The sequence below is a fragment of the Rhinolophus sinicus genome, chromosome 5, assembly GCF_057876585.1.
Source record: "Rhinolophus sinicus isolate RSI-liver-muscle chromosome 5, RSI-T2T, whole genome shotgun sequence".
NCBI classification, from domain to species: Eukaryota; Metazoa; Chordata; class Mammalia; order Chiroptera; family Rhinolophidae; genus Rhinolophus; species Rhinolophus sinicus.
The window spans coordinates 88,023,835-88,043,074 of record NC_142505.1 but is presented as its reverse complement, the minus strand read 5'-3'; the positions used below and the strand labels follow the sequence as shown (position 1 = coordinate 88,043,074).

Here is a 19,240-nt window from a genome sequence, read left to right as displayed (position 1 = left end):
TTCTTTGAAGTACATTCAAAGTATAGTGTCAAGTAGCATTTATTAGATAGATTCCACTCACTGAAAATGAGGGTGCTTTTTCAGATTCTCTTTTACTTTTGGCTTCGGCCTTTTTCTTTTCTTCAGCTTCTGCTTGGCTGAATGAGAGAGAAAAAGAGAGAAGCCATAGGACCAAACACAGGAAATGATTTCTCCACATTCCTGCATTGCTAACCTCTCCTCCTCCCTCAGGAAGAAGCAATTTTGTCCTTTGATCACTACATACCAATGAGAAGCAACAAAACAGCCTCTAGTGTGGTAAAATACTATAACTTCTTCACAGTGTCTGCTTAACATTGAAACAGGGATAGTAATTGTGGATCTGGAAAGCTCGCTTTCTATAAATTACCTATCTTGCTTGTGGCCAGAAAAGAAACATCACTACTGTCCATAAAGGAGATACCAAAACTGGTACCGAGGCTGAAAGTGGCCTTAACAAAGCATATTGACTGGTCCCCTTGTTTCACAGAGAGGAGGTGAGGCAGAGAGGGCTTTGGCTACACTCTGAGGATATGACTACAACTAGCCAAGGTCACTCTTCTCAAGTCTATGGTCTATCTATCACATCATGCAAACCTAGCTTTCTTAATTCAACTGAAATGTGTTCCTGACTCATGGCTGTGTTACCGAAAGACAAAATGTCGGGCCGCTGGGGAAATGCCAATAATTTCACACACTGATAAACCCTAATGAACGTAAATTTGCTTTGAACAATAGAATTGCTTGGTATGTACTAGTTAACTGAGGGTATTTCAACCATACATGGTGGTCAATCAAAAAACCATAGATTCAACATGTAAATCAACTACTTAATCTGAGCTCAATACACTGAGAGCAGTTCCACATTTGGAAAGCACACTGTCAATTTGAACTTATTGAGAATTGTCACATTATATAAAGTAACATTTACTGTAGTTTAATAAGGGTTCGTGGTTGTTTCATGGGCAACTTTAAATCTACTAATCAATTTCTTCACTGAGTGCTAACTTTAGTCCCTACTGCCTCTGACAGATTAGATGCCTATAAACCTGTACAATGGGGTCACGCATGAAGCTTCAGCAATGGGAAGAACTTGATATTTGCACAAGCTCATGTTTGTCAGGATGTTCCAGTGCTAAGAGAATGAGTGCCAGGGGACAAGAGCTTGGAATAAATAGCTCTAGGTACTTACTCCCAGCTCTATGACTAACATTCTCAGGGTAACTTATTCAACTCCGTTCCCTACTTTGAGCCACAGTTTTCTCATCTATGACAGAAGCTGATTTTATTAGTTTATCTGTAAGACCCCATCTCTCCTTGATATTCTAAAACTCCATACTCACTAGAAAGCTTGACACATGGAACACAAATTGCCATGCATTTTCCCATCTGGACCACGAATGGGGTCATTTTCTCTGGTACAGAAAAACATTCCATTCCTTGCATGATTCTGATATTCATGGCAGAGTTTCTGAGTAATGAAAATAAGACAGTTTAGATATAGTTCTCTGTTGATAAATTTTAGATGCTCTTTATCAGAGATATTGAAAAAGAAGAATTAAGAATAAAAAATAAGACTTTTAGGAGTTAGTAGCACCCAAAAAATTTGTGATATTTCTCTCCTTGTAATATTTATCCATTTAAGTATTCAACAAATTTATCCATTTAAGTATTCAACAAATGTATTAAGTGAAGGGGATATAAATATAAATGTGGTTTAGCTCCCTTATCACTCAAGTGGAAAGGATAAGGAATCGCAATATAAAAAGCTAAGGGACGTGACACAGGTCTGAAATAAGTGAGTACAAGCACAAAGGAAAGAATGATTGGCGGATATTCAGAGAAGAGCTTGCATCTGAGTTGTATCTTTAGGATGTATCCAGGAAAACAGTGGGGCAAAGAGTCCTCCAAGAGGAATTATGACAGCAAAGACACAGAGGCAGAAAACAAATGTTATTTCAAGATAATCTATTGCAGCCATGAACACAGTGGCTAAAGAATTAGCTGGGCAAAGAGAGGGAGGTTTGGGAACTTGTCAAAAAGGAGAGAGACCTTGAAGATAAGTCAAAACCAGGCAACTAAACTTTGAAAGGAATTTGGACTTTATTCTTAGGAAATGTGGAAATGATAAATATTTATAGCAGAGAAGGAAGGACATAATCAAATATTTGTTTCCAGATGTGTAGAGGTTTTGAGTGACTAGAGACCGAAGTGAGGGAAACTAGAAGAAAGGAAAGAGGGAGAAAGGGAGGGAGGAAGGGAGAGATGGAGGGAAGAAAAAAGGGAGGGGGAGAAGGTAAGGAAGGATGATAGAAAGAAAAGGAAGAAGGAAAGAGGAGAGACAGAAATTGCAAATGAAAAATAAAAGAATAGTTGAGGAACATTTAAGAACTAAATTAAAAGGAACTTGTAATTTAGGATTGAGGGGAAGAAAGCAGTTGGATGAGGTTAGGCAATAAGATGGAGTTACACGAAGGCAGAAGATGAACTAATGCAGTGGGCAATTTTATAAAACTATGAACTACACATCACAGAAGGTAGGATAACTTTCTGTAAGAAATAAGTTAAATAGGGTGTCTTCAAGGAGTGAAATGGTCCAAATATACTCTAGGATACCTCCAAATGTTGGATTTTCATAATGCCATTGGTTCGTGGAAATATTTTCTACTCTATGAAAACAATGTGGAAGATGAATTGCATCTTGAGGACTGAGGAAGATGTTGACCGGATGTACAGACATCAGGCAGGTTGCTAATTATAATTAATCAATGCAAAGGAAAGCTATTAGGTATCTGAGCTAAGATGGTAACATAGAAAAAAGGCAGATGACAAGTTGGGACATGTTTAGAAAGTAGAATGTATTATCATTTTAGAGGGAGCATATTAAAATTTTCCATTTATATTGTTTTCAAAATAAAAACTTCCAAAATAACTACCACACATTTGAAGAAGGATACATATCAAACAAGATAATGGTTTTACATATACCTTCATTTAGGAATGTGAACCTATTTTACTAAGATGACTTGAAGAATTTCCTCGAAATAGAACTAAACATTGTAATGCCATAATTATTTTTCTAAATCTTATAAAATAATAACTGTAAATTAGTTTCCAGAAATCTCATCAGTAGTGGAGGAAAAATGAACCAACACTGAAAATTCCTTCTAGAGTAAAATGCCCACACACACGCCACAAAAGTCATAACTAGATTGATCAAACTAATTCTCACCTCAGTTTCTCTTTTAACTTTAACTTTTTCTTCAGCCTTTCTCAGGTTTTCATCTGCTTTATTTCTTTCTTCTGAAAAACGCCGTTTGCTGGAGAAAGAAACAAAAGTAAATAAATGAATATAGATACTTTAAACTTTCATGTTCTAAAATGGTCATTTAGGTGCAGGTGAAAAAATAGCTAAGTGTTCCTGAGTTCTTGTAAGAATACTTTCCAATCACCGTAAAGTTCCTTATTACAATGAAATCTTCACTATTTCCCCAAAGACCCCTTCAGTATGTTATTCCCTTCCACTGTAATGAACTTTTGGGTCATCTTCCTTTCTTTTAAATCTCCCCCGCTTAAATTCTACCTTCTTTAAGAAGACATCTCAGACCTCAAAGTGGAAATCAGTTCTATATCTCTCACTGTATTTTTATACCTGAATATTCTCCTCTTATGGGATAATTTTCATTCTGTCTTGCAGTGTGAGTGTGAGTGTGTGTGTGTGTGTGTGTGCACGCATGTGCGCTCATATTCATGGCTCATTCCTGCTATTTAGCCTTAAGCTCCCTGAGAACAGGGATCTTTGTTCATAAATTCATTTGAGATTTAGTTAGTAACTACTTTTTGGCAAGCACTGGCCTGAGCCCTGGGCACATAGTATAGTAGTGCACAGAACACACACGTACACCCATCTTCTTGGAACTTACAGCCAAGTTGAGAAGACTGACAGTCAACAACTAGTCATAGAAATTATTATACAGTTACCAACTGCAATGATTGGTATGAAATAAAATCGTTAAGAGTTATAAGGATTGAATTTCAATTAGGGATTTTAAGAGGCTTATCCAAGGAAGTATAACCTTGAAATGTGATATACAGAAGAGAAGACAATAGCTGGCCAAGACTGAGACAAACTGGCAGTAGGACAGCATATAGGAAAGAGTTGACAGACTTTAAGGATCTGAAAGAAAGTGTGATGAAACCTTGCCTGGGACATCTTCATAAATGCTATAATTTACATGTTGTGGCATTTGCTCTTCCCCCAAAGTCAGATGTCCAAGATGAAAAGATAAAGTTAATCCAATTCACATATAAACAGGAATGTTTTGCGGGCATCCTGTCTAACGCTATCACAATAGGATAATTACTAAAGGAAACAATCAAAGCCTTGGTATCTGTTTGTGCCCTCATTCTTTATTAACACTATCTCATAAAAAGACTTACAAAGGTCAGGAGAAGAAATGTTAAGACGTATTGTATAACCCAGTCTTCCAACTGGAAAAATAGAATCCATTTGGACTCAGAAATAGACATCATTAGGATCTACTTAGTAGGTAGTATTACGCTTTGTAGAAAGCATAAAACTGCCCCCAAATTCTCAACAACAAATCCTCACAATGCTTACTCATCATTCCAATCAATCTCCACTTCACTGTCTGAGTCACTCCAAAGAAACCACATCTATACTCACAAAACTTCAGCACACAGGGCACATTTGTTGCCATGCATCCTGCCATCAGGACCACGGACTGGGTCGCTCTCCCGTGTACAAAAAAGTCTTCCATTCCTCACTTGGCTTTCAAATTCTTTGCAAAAATCCTTTAAAAAGACAGGTAATAACATTTAGTACTTTTCTACTTTTTAATACAGAAAATATACGGCACGTCGTCACGGATTTATAGTCAAAGAATGTCAGGTCTTGAATATGTTGGTAAGCACATGTAACACACTGAAAATTAATAAGAAACAGTAATTACATTGTGAAATTACTGTCTATATCTGCTACATGATCTATTTGTTAACAGGCCAAAGAGCCTTAGAAAGAATAAGGTTGAGCAAATAGTTCTTGTTAATTTTCAAATGTATGAAAAAGGATAAGAAAAACAAAAAGATATTACATGGAGTTTCAACAAATACATAACAAAATGCAGCAGCCAAGACAAAAAAAAAAAAAAAAAGTTGCCAGTGAGCAGAATATAGAATGTGTGAGATGAGATGCGTAAACATTACTTAATATGGATCAAATCAAGGAAAATCCAAACTAGTTGGCAGGGCAAAAGGAATGAGATGGTACCAACAGCATTACACTGACTTCAGTTTATGTTTTTTGTGGATCTGGGGTTCATTTATATGTACTCTGCCTTCTTTATTGAGGCTCATTTCTAATACAGTAGGTGGAAACCTCAGAGAGTGAATCTAATTTTCCTTTACTCCCCATCTAAGACAGGTAGAACATCAAGACAAATATTTATTTAGAAAACCTTTAAAAGGTGGTAACTCCCCGAAAAAGATCCGAAAGCGGTTTGTACCCAGATTTCCTGATGCTTTGGTTCAGTACTTCTAGGTTTTCTCTGTGTTTTGAAAACTCTACTATTTGATGAGGGCGAAACTTCACACACACACACACACACACACACACACACCAAATTACACTTGGGAATTTCTATGTCCATAAACATATTTTGTGATGACATATATTACTATAATATAACCTACAAAAAAAAAAAATGCTTCTCTTTAGGCTTCTTTTCAACTATCACCCTCATCTTCCCATATCAGCCAAGAAAACATGAACATAAAGAGTGCGGTCTGGAGGCAGAAGACCTGGGCAGTGAGACTGTGCTTCTAACTCAAAGGGAGAACACAGAAAAGACCTGCAGTCTTTGAGTCCCAAATCTCACCACCTACATAAGGAGGTTTTTGGAACAGATGCTCTTTATGACCTTTTTTAGAGCTTAAAGAAAAAATTTTCTGATTTTTTCTTTAAATAAAACGTATTTCATTAGGACACTTCAAAAGAGAATTTGAATTGCCTCCTAATAAGAAGATATTTGTTTTTGGAGGAGCAACTTTCTGGTTGTGACAATCTAGGAATACAAACGCAGAAGACAGTCACCTGATAACTTAATGATTCCCATAAAAAAACAACACAATGATTATTTCAGTTTATAGGTTGTGATTCGTCTGAGGAGATTCTGAAGAAACACTTTTGTGAGCAACCTACTGACAGTTTAATTATGGGGCAGATACTGAGCTATCACTACAAAGCAAATGTCCTATTCAACACAATCATGTCCAATGACTCCCCCAAAACAATGACCCCAGCCACAGAGAGGCAGAGGGGGAAAAAGCTGAGAAGTGATAAAAGACAGGGAAAAGAACTCTGTGTTTATGGAGTAATAACACGCTGAATATCACAAGATGACTCCAAGTTTTAGACTGAAATTTAACAACTACCACGAAAGAACTGCTCTGCAGATTTCAGTGAATGCTGAACAAATTGTTGACAATGTCGAATGCTCCGTGTTTCTTAGCTGAAACCCTGAAAGCCCTATTTATGGTGGGACATTTGCTTCATTGAACAGCATTATGAAGTGGAAGGTCAGCCCTAGACTACTAGAAACTAGACCTATGTCTCCCTTAGGAAATCGTATGCTCTACAATCCTCTAAAGTAGTATACTTGTAGTAGCACAAAAGGGTGCAAAACAGATCACAATCTAACGGGAAAGCAAACTGAGATATTTATCTAACCTCCTTAAGGCCCAGAGAGAAGACCACTAGTTCAGTTTCACACACCCAGATCATGGCAGAGCTAAGGCTAAAATTCAGGTGCTCTGACTTCTCAGCAGAAGGATAGTCATTTACCAAAGTAACAGCCATCACTTTTATTGAAAGGCGTTTAATAATCTTGGTGATTTGAGAAATCCTAGTTGCATCACCTATAATGCCTAATCTATTAAGAATATGAATAAGTTTTTATACTAGATGGAAAAAATTAAATCATCTAATGATTTGGAAAAAACTTAATTTTAAGGTTATTTTGAAGACCACAATCTCAATATTTGTTTGAGATTTCTGTTTAAACAGAATCAAGACCTTTACAAATGCAAGCCTCATTGAATGTAATAACCATAAGGGAAAAATGAGTAACTCCAATGTCTGTCAATGGGATTGTACATAAGATACACCAGTGGCAATAGTGTTTAAAAGACTCTAAAATTATTTTAAAGTTATTTCTGATGTATATTATGTTGCATTTTTTAAATAATTTATTCAAAGCAAGATTAATTAACACTAAGACAGGGAGCAGTCCGGTGGAAATTAAGCAGAATTTAATTTGCATAAAGTTTCTGACTAACATTCTTTTTTTTTAAGTAAGCAAAGAGAGAAATTGCACATTTTGAGCTGTTGGTGGGAAATGCTGTTTAATTTGAATCTTATGATTAATATACTAGGAATCATCAACTTGGGGAATTGTGAAATTAAGGGAAAAAATACAATGTGATAATGAAGAATAATGACACTATTAAACTACCTCAAACGGTCAAGTATACGTTTGTTAATATTTATAGCCACAAGAACCAAATTATGTTGGTGAGTAACTTACCTTTTCAGCACTTCTTCGAATTCTGGTTTCATTATATTTCTTGGCATTTTCTTCAGCTTCCTTTAAACTGTTAGGAAAGAAAACAATTGGCCAGTTTATGGCTCAATCATAATTTCAGTGTCCAGTTCTGTGTTAAGCACTTTCATATCCTTTGTCCTAACTTGTTAAACTGATCCACTTAACATGACACAAGCTTTTCTCTGTCTTGAAGGTCTGAGCCAGAAAATTGCTAAAGATAAGGAAGGGTGTGAAACTAACGCACTAAAAGTCAATTAGAAGCTTTGTTCTGTAAAACTGAATGGGTGTGACTTCCCATTGACAAACACAGAAGACTGTCAGGAAAATTCCGTTTAACAAGCAGAACCAAGAGCTTGAAGACAATGCTGCGTCAAGGGTGAAACCAAACTGAGTATTTGAAACACTGTCATCCACACCCTTCTGTATAGCTATTTATACATTGTAAAAGTACTTGTTTGCTTCATGTAAAAGCATCATTGTTAATAAAAACTACATTGAGCTGAACTTCAAAGTCCTTTCATATCTATTATCTAATTGCAGTCTCATCCTGAGATTGACATTATTATCTCAGTTCTACAGAGTAAGAAACCAGGAGGTAGGCAGGTCAAATTCACTTTTTAGCAGGTGTATGAAAAGAATCAGAAAGTCTCAGAATTAGTGCAGGCTTGAACACTAAAAGCACATTTCTTCTAGATTAAAAAAAAAAAAAAGTGGAAATAAGACTGATTTCCTGTCTGGAAACCAGTTATAATCACTGTTTTGTAAACCTGATAGGACATGCCCTTGAATTCTACAACAGTGCCCTGTAATTTTCAAAGGCAGGTGTGAAGTTTATCAGTCTATAAATCTTTCTCTGCCCTGAGTTTAAAGATCCAATGATGTATGTATAGATCACTTTAAGGGTTGCTGACATACAGAGCAGTCTATACTTTGTTTAACACCCACATTAAAGACCCTGGATCATAGTCATACCTGGGTCTCAATGTTCAGACCCAACCAAGTCAGGCACTCAGAGGAAGATTAATCCAACAGTTCTTCCCTCTCACAAAGTTCCACCTTTTATGCTAATAATGAATGCAGCCACATTATTGTTATTAGTATTATTTAAAATTAGGCTGTCATTTTTAGTAAGAGTCTCTACACATTCCCAAATGAAGAAATGCATGTCAAATGACTAGTCTAGACCATTCTATATGAAAGTGATTTTTAAATTTTAAAACATTGTGCCTTACAAAATATTGTGCATTTTCAAGTCATTCTAATTAAATGAATTGAGAGTCTTGAATGTAACAACTAACATAACCACCTTGGCCACTCTTTTTAAGAAACACACCATCTACTCCTTTTAAGAAACTTGAGCAGATGATATAAATGAAAAAGAGAAAAGGCACTCTGGGAGGAAGGATTATTTTAACTTATAAAGACAAAGGACTGTGTGCCTCATGAAAAGGACTCTATGCCTCTGTGGAGTGGTTCTTAGGACAGCAACCCAGTGCATCCCGAGAAGGCCCCCCGCTTGGTCTTCTTGGGGACGGTGATACTCACAACAGCTCAGCACACATTGCACACTTATTGCCATGTGTCCTTCCATCAGGACCAAGAACTGGATCATTTTCCCTTGTGCATCCAAGTCTTCCTTCTCTCACATAAGGCCGAAAAGCACTGCATACATCCTGAAGAACAGGGAAAGAACTTGAAATGCACCATTGTGATTGTAATGCGAAAACACTGCTTTCAGAAATTTTATGGAACTCAGTGCCTGTCTGTGCAATGCACACTACCCCCTAGAATGGTCCCAGACATGTAGAAGCAGCTGGGAAGGTATTGTGTAATTCAAATGGCTAAGTATGGAACTCTTCACTTATGTGTTCACTTATAGGTAAACGTGGGTAACCTACTATGTGCTTAGAACTAAGGTAGAACACAGTCCTTGCCCTCAACTTGCTCACAGTCAACTGGGTGACACAGGCAAAGAGAGATTTTAAATATGTGCTAGCGACTCTCAGTTTTTCCTCTATGTCTCTGAGACTGTTTCTGATTAGTTCATTCATTTATTCTTTTCTTTAGATGCCACATATAAGTGAGATCTTACAGGAAGGGATAGGGGGAAGTTGAAGGATTAGAAAGCACAATTGGTAACCACAAGATTGCCATGGGGATACAAAAGTCAATTTGGGGAATGTAATCAACAATGTTGTAAAGGTTTTGTAGGGTATCCGATGGACACTTGTCTCGTTAGGGAGACCACCTCAGGGATGATGTACACCTGAAGCTGAAGCTGAACAATAATGAATGTCAACTATAATTTTATATATATATGCATACATTTACAAGAAGTCGAGTACAGCATTAGGAATAGAGACAGTGGAAATGTAATGGCTGTATGCAAGGTCAGAGGGATAGTAGATTGGGGGAGAGGGGTCATCACTTTGTGAGGGATATAAACGATAAATGTCTAACTATCACAGTGTTTTGCATATCTGAAACTAATAAAATAAATAAATAAAATATGTGCTAAATATCTTGGTGGAGGGAACCTCAGGTGCTCTAGCTGCATATAAACAGTGCACCAAACATTAACTTACGAAAATCATTCAGCTAGAAAAAGTCAAGTGGGACATGTTGAGACATCCACTTCCTTCCCTTACCATTACAGGCTCAGAGAATTTAGAGTAGAAAGAGCTGTTTATTTCAAATCTTGTTTTTAGACGTAGAAACACTGGTACAACATGGTTATGTAATTTGCCCAAGTTCTCCTGACAATAAGTGACAATGCGGGGATTTCAACTCAGGTTAAGTGACTGAAATGTAGTATCCTTTCTACTATACATGTAGCTTCCTTTTGATTTCTCTACTTTCCCTCCCTCTCTCCCTCCCTCCCTCCCTCCCTCCCCCCTCCCTCCCTCCTTCCCCCCTCTCTCCCTCCCTCCCTCCCCTCTTCTCTCCCTTCCTCCCCCCCTTCTCTCCCTCCCTCGTCCTGTCCTTTCCTTTCCTGTCCTTTCCTTTCTTTTCCTTCCCTTCCCCTTTCCTTCCTTCATTCCTTCCTTTCTCCCTCCCTCCCTCCCTTCTTCCCTTCCTTTCTTCTTTCCTTCCCTCCTTGTCTGCCTGTCTGTCTGTCTGCCTGCCTGTCTTTTTGTTTTTCGTTTTCATAGAGAATAGAAATAGAGCTGAAACTTCTAACTACCACATAACCTGCACCAGTTTTAGGAACTATCAATTGTTTCTCACCAAACTAGCAGTATCCCATTTCAAGTACACCAAGAATCACTTCCAACCACCCGACCAAAGAAGGAAGAGGAGAGCATCTTCTCTCTCTTCTTAGCCCCCCAATGTTTCCCACCACTCTGGCATTTGTCCTCACCTGCTCTGGATTACTGCCTTTGCATTCCCCTTCATTTTTTATGCCAACTTGGGACCTGGTTTTACTGTAATTGAAAGTTAGTAGACACAGCAGTTTAATATCACAGAACTTCTCATCATTCAAGTATAACTTAACTTCTTGTATTGTGATTCTCCTTTGTTCTTGAAAACAGGTGTCACATTGTATTCTTTAGTTACTCTTTATAAGGAGAACCTATGTTCATAACTTGGAGTCAAAGGAATGGAATCACATGGATGGGCCGATGAGATTCATATCTGGAAATATTATTTCCAGATTGTTTTTCTCCTATGTCCAGAGGGGATCCATATCAGAGGCATAGGAAATAGTAAAGCCTGAAACCAGATATCAGATGCCCCTCAAGGATCTTTGCTGTTGTTGTTTTAAATAAACAAATTCAAGTTTATAGTATCTAGCATCCTACTACACCAATTTTCATTGGGGTTGTACTAACTAATATTTTGGTTTTTTATGGAAAGTATATAAAGTCCTAATAATTAATTTTAGTCAGTCTAATAAATAGAGCTTTAAAGCATATCTGAAAACAGAGAAGAACCATAAATGTAAGATAGACACTTCCTACTTCCTAAAAAGATAAGGCAGGATACAACTATAGCATTTACATAACAATAAAAACAATATAAAGAAAAAACTAAGCAGTTAAAAGTGATAAGAAAAAAGTTATATCAAAAGATATCAGCTGAGTAACACAAAAAAAAAACTGAATTCCAATGCTATTTCAGAATCTTCTAGTAGATAGAGCTAAGAAAGAAACACCATTAGTGATATGATTCTCATTGTGCAATAAAAGAAGTATACCAGAAATTAGGGGAGGGAACTTTCACCTGAACCAGAGATTTAAAGACTCTATCACAGGATCCGCACATAAGACATTTACAAAACACATATCTAATAAAAACCTGTATGTTCTTCCTATGCCTGTTTTTGTTTTCTGTTTCTGTTGACCCTTGGTGAGAGTTGAAAGTATCATTTTAGAGTATATCTCTGAAAATGCAGTCATTGAGGGATCAGAGTGGTTTAATTCAGTTGTGTTTTGGTCAAGACACTTGTTACAAGGAGGGATAAAGCTTGCAGAAGCTCGAAGAGTGAGTATCATAATCTCTACTAGCCTTCTCAAACATCGGTTGCTAATATTTACAAAAACTGAAGAGCAGACAATTCAAGATTGATGTCACAAGCCAGAACCTGTAAAGCAGGTATGCTATCTTGTTGGTCGAAGACAATCAATAACCAAACCTAGTATTGAGGGTGGGGAAAGAACCCAATGGGGACAAAATATAGGACAGCACGATGCTTTAGCAATGTGGGGAAGGTTGAGTGATGGGAAGAAGTTCAACATTAAAAGCCCCAATCACCCACTCTAAATAGTATAAATTACTGAGCACTTAATAAATAAATAATAATTTGATGACTAAATAATTCTCTAGGAGAAAGGATATATTCAGAAATAGATAGAAAATAGGTAAGTGTGTGTAATATATGTACATGTGTGTGTATGTGTATATATGTATATATGTAGATATAGGTACATCATGTCTATCTACTTCATAGAGACAATGGTAAACATCTGGTAAATTGCACAAAAAGTGCTTTGTAAAATATAAAGTGTTATAAATATTTTTTTTCTTTAAGAATAGTAAAAGAAGTAGTCCTACTAATTTATGGATGACTAAACTCCCACAAAACGGATTGTTATCTTAAAGATCATAAGAAAATAAAATATGTCATGTAATTATGAAGCAAACATACTCTAAGAAGAAAGCCTGCTTCAGAAAATACTCACATGTTCTCAGCACAGAGTGTACATCTGTTGCTGTATGTTTTCCCATCTGTGCCACAGACAGCTGCAATATCAAAGGGACAGATAAAATCCCCATCTCTTTCTCCTTTCTCGAAATCATCACAATTCAACTGCAAGAGACATGATCAAAGAACATAAAATATACAGAGATAAAACTTCCTTACATAATTAGGTTAGTGTTTTAAGCCCACAACAATAAAACTCACTAGAAAAGAAAAACGCACTACGTACTAAGGAGACCATAATGAGCTAATAAAATCATGGATAATAAAACATGGTTCAAGAACAGAGATATAATTATATTTCACAAGGACGAATTTCAGTATAATTTCAGCCACTCGCTGTCTGGATGAGGTAGCTCCAATCACCTCTCTGAAACTTAGCACTGTACTTTGTCTATCAAATCCTGCCTGATTTCTCTACACAGTGGTATTGTGATCCAGTAGATAATGGATATGAAAACTCTCTGTAAACTATACACTGCGAAAAAGTTTCTATTACTACAGATTATGGGAGGGATTAAGAGCCAGGTTTCTGGGTTCACAGTTCTAACTCTGCCCCTCACTAGTTGTGTGATTTGGAAAACTTACTTAACCCCTCTGTGCTTTAGAATCCTTATTTGCAAAATGCATATAATATTATCAACCTCCTAGGATTATAAAGAGATTTAAATGTATTAATACATGTACAGCACTTAAAACAGTACCTAGCACATCATAACCATTTGTTGTTGTTTTTATTACCACTGTTGTTATTTTACATGTTTTCTCTACCAACAATCAAGCCAATAAAACTAAATACCTTTTTAGGGATAATGGGAGAAATCCCCAAATCTCTTCTCTAATAATATGACATATACTTAGGGACAAACCTGTATGGTGAGAAAAAGAACTGCACTAAGTAATCACTGAAGACCAGTGTTTAAATTTCAGATCTACCACCCACTTACTTCACCTCTTTGAACTTTACTTTCCTCATCTGAACAATGGGAACTCATACCCTATCCACATTACAGACTTATGGTGACAATCAAATGAATACTTACAAAACATTTGACAACTCACTATTGTGACATAAGCTAGCTAAAGAAAACATAGAGCTAACTTGAATTTATTTCCTATCTAAAAATCAAAGAATAAAACTGGAGGTTTTTCTTTATGATATCACATTGCAAAATAAAAATGTTGAGGCCATTATTGTCATAATAAAAATATTTTCATTATAGATATGAAATATTTAGAATATAGATCTGTGACCTAGTGTGTCATACAATATAAAAAAATAAAAGTAGGATGGATACAAATATATAATGAATTTGTGAACCAGAAGATTACATTGAGGAACTCTCCTAGAAGACAATTAAAAAAGAAAAAAATTAAAATAGAAAAGCTATAGAAGATAGCCCACTATTCATATCATATGTTTAAGAAGTGAAAAAGAGAATGAAAACAGGATAATGGCCATATGTGTTACTTTCATTCATTTGGTTGTTCACTTACTCCTTAAAAGCAATTACACGTTCACTAGTAAGAAACTTGCATTCTGATAGGAAGAGATAGACAATAAATACAATAATTTTAAATTCTAGTAAGTGCTATGAAAAATAAACTGAAAAATACAATAGTACCTAGGAGAGAGGCTATTTTAAAAATAGTGGCAAGAAAGATCTCTCTGCAGTGGTAATATTTGAGGTGAGATGAGATTAATGAGAAGAAGCCAGCCATTAAAGATCTAAGGGAAAGACACTGGAGGCACAGAAAGCTACCACTGCAAAGGATTTGTATCAGAACCAGACTGTCCTGTTTGATGGGCAGGAAGAGGAGAAGTATGGATGGAGTATAAGAAAACAGCAGGAGAGCTGCTGGTTTTCTCTCAAAAATCATTTCTGGAGACCCTATAGAAGCATCAGGGATATGGATCACAGTAATTAACTTTCACAATCACTGCTATCCCCATTCACCAGCAAAGCCAACAGTGGCATACTAGGTCACAGGTGTTAGCAGCATGATGACAGGGCAGATCAAAAGCCCAGCTGGGAGGTGATGAGAACAGGTGCAAGCATTTACTATGCCACCTCCTCCTCCAAACCCCAAGGGCTGGTGGATCACAACCTACGTGGAACACCTCTTCCTACTGCCGACAATTTCTGAGAACATACAGATGGATTCCTGACCTGGTGGAGTGGCAGCAAACTTGGGTGTATAACACTGGCTCCAGAATCTTCAGCTCTGTGGGCCTTATCCTTTTTTCTGTCCTTACACTCATCAGGAGAGGAAGAGACTAAAGCTTGGCCTTGAATATTATCTAACCTCACTTTAGTCGAAAAAAATAATAACTACAACCAGTATGGAATCTTAACAGTTAAAATATCTGTATATCTGAGGAGTAAAACAACACAAAATAAATATGGTAACATGAACAATATTCAGTAACAATTGAAGCAAAATTATTGGAATGCACAGAAAAATAATTTATTTAGAGAGATAAGGGAAGATACCTGCAATATAAAACAAGAAAAAAGAAGTTACCCAGAAAGAAAAAGTGGATCTTTAGCTATGAAAAGTATTTAAATGGTAATAAGTAAACCAATGTGAAAAACAAAAATAGGATAGGTATAAATACATAATGAATTTTTGAACTAGAAGATCAGATTAGGAAACTCTCATAGAAGGTATAAAGAAAAACTAATTTAACATAGAAAAGAAAATCTAAAAAACATAAAGAATAAAATTAGAAATCTCAAAAGGAAAGTAAACATATATATGGTAGGAAGAACATTTGAAGAAATAGGGAAAATCTCCAGAATTAATGAAAAGTGAAAGAACAAGAGAAAGAGAGAAATAGCCATAATAATTCAAATCTAAAATCTGGTCAGTAATAAAATTGTGGACATTTAGAACATTTTCACAAAGTTGAATTAAGAGCAGACTAACACACATTAGGGGAGAAGATAGAGATATTAACAATAACCAGAGACATTAGCAATAGTGATAATTATAAATACAAATATTTGGTTAAAGGTAGTCATAATAAGAACAAAAAAGGGTGTTACATTTAAATCATCATCAAAGAAGAGCTGTGAGGAAGAAACAACTTTAAAAATAATTTTTAAAAAAGGCTGGTAACCGAAAATATGAAAAATTGGGAAAATCAACACCTAGTGTAACATAAATGAAAAAATGTAAATGGACTAACCCCCCAAATTAAAAGACTATGATTGAATTTAAAGAATAGGATCAAACTAGATATTGATCACAAGAGAAAAATTAAAATTAAAAGGCATTCAAATATTAAAACAATAGGATAAGAAAAGATATACAAGGTAAAACTGAATAAGAGAGCAGAAGCAGCAATATTAATACTTAAAATGTGGAATTCAGTCCAAAATGCATGGTAAGTAACCAAGAGGGACATTATGTAAAGTCAAAGGAAGAATATGGGCACACTCACCCAATAATTAAGGCTCTAAATATGTCAACAACCAGCAGAATGTGATATATAAATCAATAATTGGAGGTAGAGATTTTAGCACACACTTCTCAGAAACTAACATATCAAGGGGAAAAAACTAAGATGCTTAAGCCATTAGGTTTTTATAGAAAACTACATCCAAGAAACAGAAAACAAATATTTTTTCCAGAACATCTGAAATATTTATGAAAGTAGAATGTTAGGCCACGAGAAGCTTAGGAAATTCCAAAGGATCCACATCATATGGTCTATGTTCTCTGACCAAAATTCAATCAAATTAGAAGTTAATTTAAAATAGAAAAAAGTGCCACATGTTTGAAAATCAAGTTATGTATTACTAAATAACTCCGGGAGGTTGGAAAACAAAGAAATGTTGTCAAAGAATGACAAATGGAAACATTTAAGTACAAACCTTAAGACAGAGGATCATTAATATATTCAACCACCCTTGTCATGAAATTTAAAAAGTTAAAATTTCAATAAGTAGGTATTGCTCAATCCATTGTAAAACGAGCAATAGAGCAAACCTAAAGAAACAGGAATGAATGACATAGATAACAAAAACGATAGAGAAGACTAACAAAAAAGCTGATATGATAGATTTCTAGTATGATTTATAAAAGAGAAACAAGATGAAAATTAAAAAATACATGCAATGTTAATTGAAAATAACTGTATAAACACTAAGAAATAAAAACAATGAAAGGACAAATGTACAATTCAACACTTTTTAGTAAATGTATGGAGTTGTACAACCACAACCAAATTTTAGATTATTTCCATTACCCCAAGAGTTTCTTCCCCTGTGCCTATTTACAGGTAATTCCAGCTCCCAGCCCCAGCGTTAGGCAACCACTAAACTTTCTGAGTTTACCTTTTCTGGATATTTCATATAAATGGAATCATAAATAATTGATTCTGGCTTCTTCAACTTGGCATAATATTTTTGAGGTTCCTCTGTGTTGTAACAGTATCAGTGGTACACTCCTTTTTATTGCTGAAAAATATTTCCTTGTATAAATGTGACTCATTGTATTTATCCGTTCACCAGTGGACATTCAGGTATTTGGATAATTTTCAGTTTTGGATTATTAAAAACAATGCTGCAATGAACATTCACATGCCTGACTTTGTAGGAACATGTAGTTTCAATTCAGTGGGATAGATTTCCAGGACTGAATTTGCTAATATGATAACAATATATCATATTAAAAATCGTATTAATAACATAACATCATAAAAATAACATATCATATTAAACATAAATTTATGTTTAGCTTGTTCAAAACTGCCAAACTGTTTTCCAATGTATGTGCATCCTTGTATACTCTTTCCAGTGATCTGTAAATATTCCAGTTTCTCCACAACCTTAACAACATCTTGTAGTTTCTATCTTTATGGTTATAGCTGTACTTTATTGTATAATGAACTGTCCTTCATTGTGATTTTAATGTGCATTTATTTCCCTAAGTAATAGCAATGTAGAACATCTATTTATGTATGTGCTTGCTTGCTAGCCATTAATATATCGTTAGTGTAATGTTTATTTTTAGTTCAGTTGTTTGTCTTCTATAATTGAGTTGTAAGAGGTCCTTCCATACAAACTGTGGACAGAAGTCTCGTACCCAGCATATGATTTGTGAACATTTCTCCCAGCTCATGACTTGCTATCTCCATAATCTTAGTTGAAGCACAATAGTTTCTAATTTTAATGAACTCCAAATTATTAATTTTGTATTGATAAATAATGCTTTTGGTTTCAAATAAAAAAACTGTCTAAACCAAATTCATTATTTTTTCTGTTATGTTTTGCTCTAAAAATTTTATAGTTATAGCTCTTACACTTAGGACCATAACCCATTTTGACTTAACATTTGTGTATTCTATAAGCTAAGAATCTAAGTTTATTTTTATCTTTATGGATATTCAATTTCCCAAGTACTGGTTTATCTTGACATGTTGGTCAAATGTTAATTGAGCATAAATGTAAGGTTTCTCAATTCTATTCCATTGATCTTTATGTCTATCCTTACACCAATAACACACTGTTTTGATCACTGTTACTTTATAATAAATTTGAAGTCAGTTGCTGTTAAGTGTCTCAACATTACTATATAGATACTAGGATCAACTTGTCAATTTCTACCAAAAAGAAAAAAAGGGGGCCGGCCCAGTGGCTCACGCGGTTGGAGCTCCATGCTCCTAACTCCAAAGGCTGCCGGTTCAATTCCTACATGGGTCAGTGGGATCTCAACCACAAGGTTGCCAGTTCAAGTCCTCGAGTCCTGCAAGAAGTGGTGGGCAGTGCCCCCTGCAACTAAGATTGAACATGGCACCTTGAGCTGAGCTGCTGCTGAGCTCCTGGATGGCTCAGTTGGTTGGAGCGCGTCTTCTCAACCAGAAGGTTGCCAGTTCGACTCTCGCAAGGGATGGTGAGCTGTGCCCCCTGCAACTAGCAATGGCAACTAGACCTGGAGCTGAGCTGCGACCCCCACAACTAAGATTGAAAGGACAACAACTTGAAGCTGAACAGCACCCTCCACAACTAAGATTGAAAGGACAACTTGACTTGGGAAAAAAAAAAAGTCCTGGAAGTACACACTGTACCCCAATAAAGTCCTGTTCCCTTTCCCCTATATATATAAAAAAAACTCCCTCAAAGGGCCACTTTATGTGATAGTAGTAACAAATGTTTTAAAAAAAAAAGTCTGCCAGAAATTCATAGGAAATGTGTTAAATTTATAGATTAATTTTGGAAGAATTCCCATATTGACAATACTGAGTTTCCAACCTATAAACATGGTCTACCTCACCATTTATTTAGATCTTTCATTTCTCTCTGCTGTGTTGTGTAGTTTCTAGTGTACAAATCTTGCATTTGTAAATTTATTTCAACATATTTTATTGTTGTATGCTATTGTGAATGAA

The 19,240-nt window shown here is 35.7% G+C and overlaps 1 protein-coding gene across 2 annotated transcripts in view; it reads right to left on the bottom strand.

Moving 5' to 3' along the window:
• The window catches only part of SPINK5 (serine peptidase inhibitor Kazal type 5), an 83,220-nt gene that overhangs the window by 40,954 nt on the left and 23,026 nt on the right, over nt 1-19,240 (bottom strand). For both annotated transcript variants that reach the window (XM_019738993.3, XM_019738996.3), the window contains 8 exons: nt 12,824-12,951; nt 11,002-11,065; nt 9,186-9,313; nt 7,623-7,689; nt 4,706-4,833; nt 3,251-3,338; nt 1,362-1,489; nt 62-137 (listed from right to left, as the gene is read on the bottom strand). In XM_019738993.3, the coding sequence (XP_019594552.3) occupies nt 62-137; nt 1,362-1,489; nt 3,251-3,338; nt 4,706-4,833; nt 7,623-7,689; nt 9,186-9,313; nt 11,002-11,065; nt 12,824-12,951 (807 nt within the window). The remainder of the gene's footprint in view (nt 1-61; nt 138-1,361; nt 1,490-3,250; nt 3,339-4,705; nt 4,834-7,622; nt 7,690-9,185; nt 9,314-11,001; nt 11,066-12,823; nt 12,952-19,240) is intronic.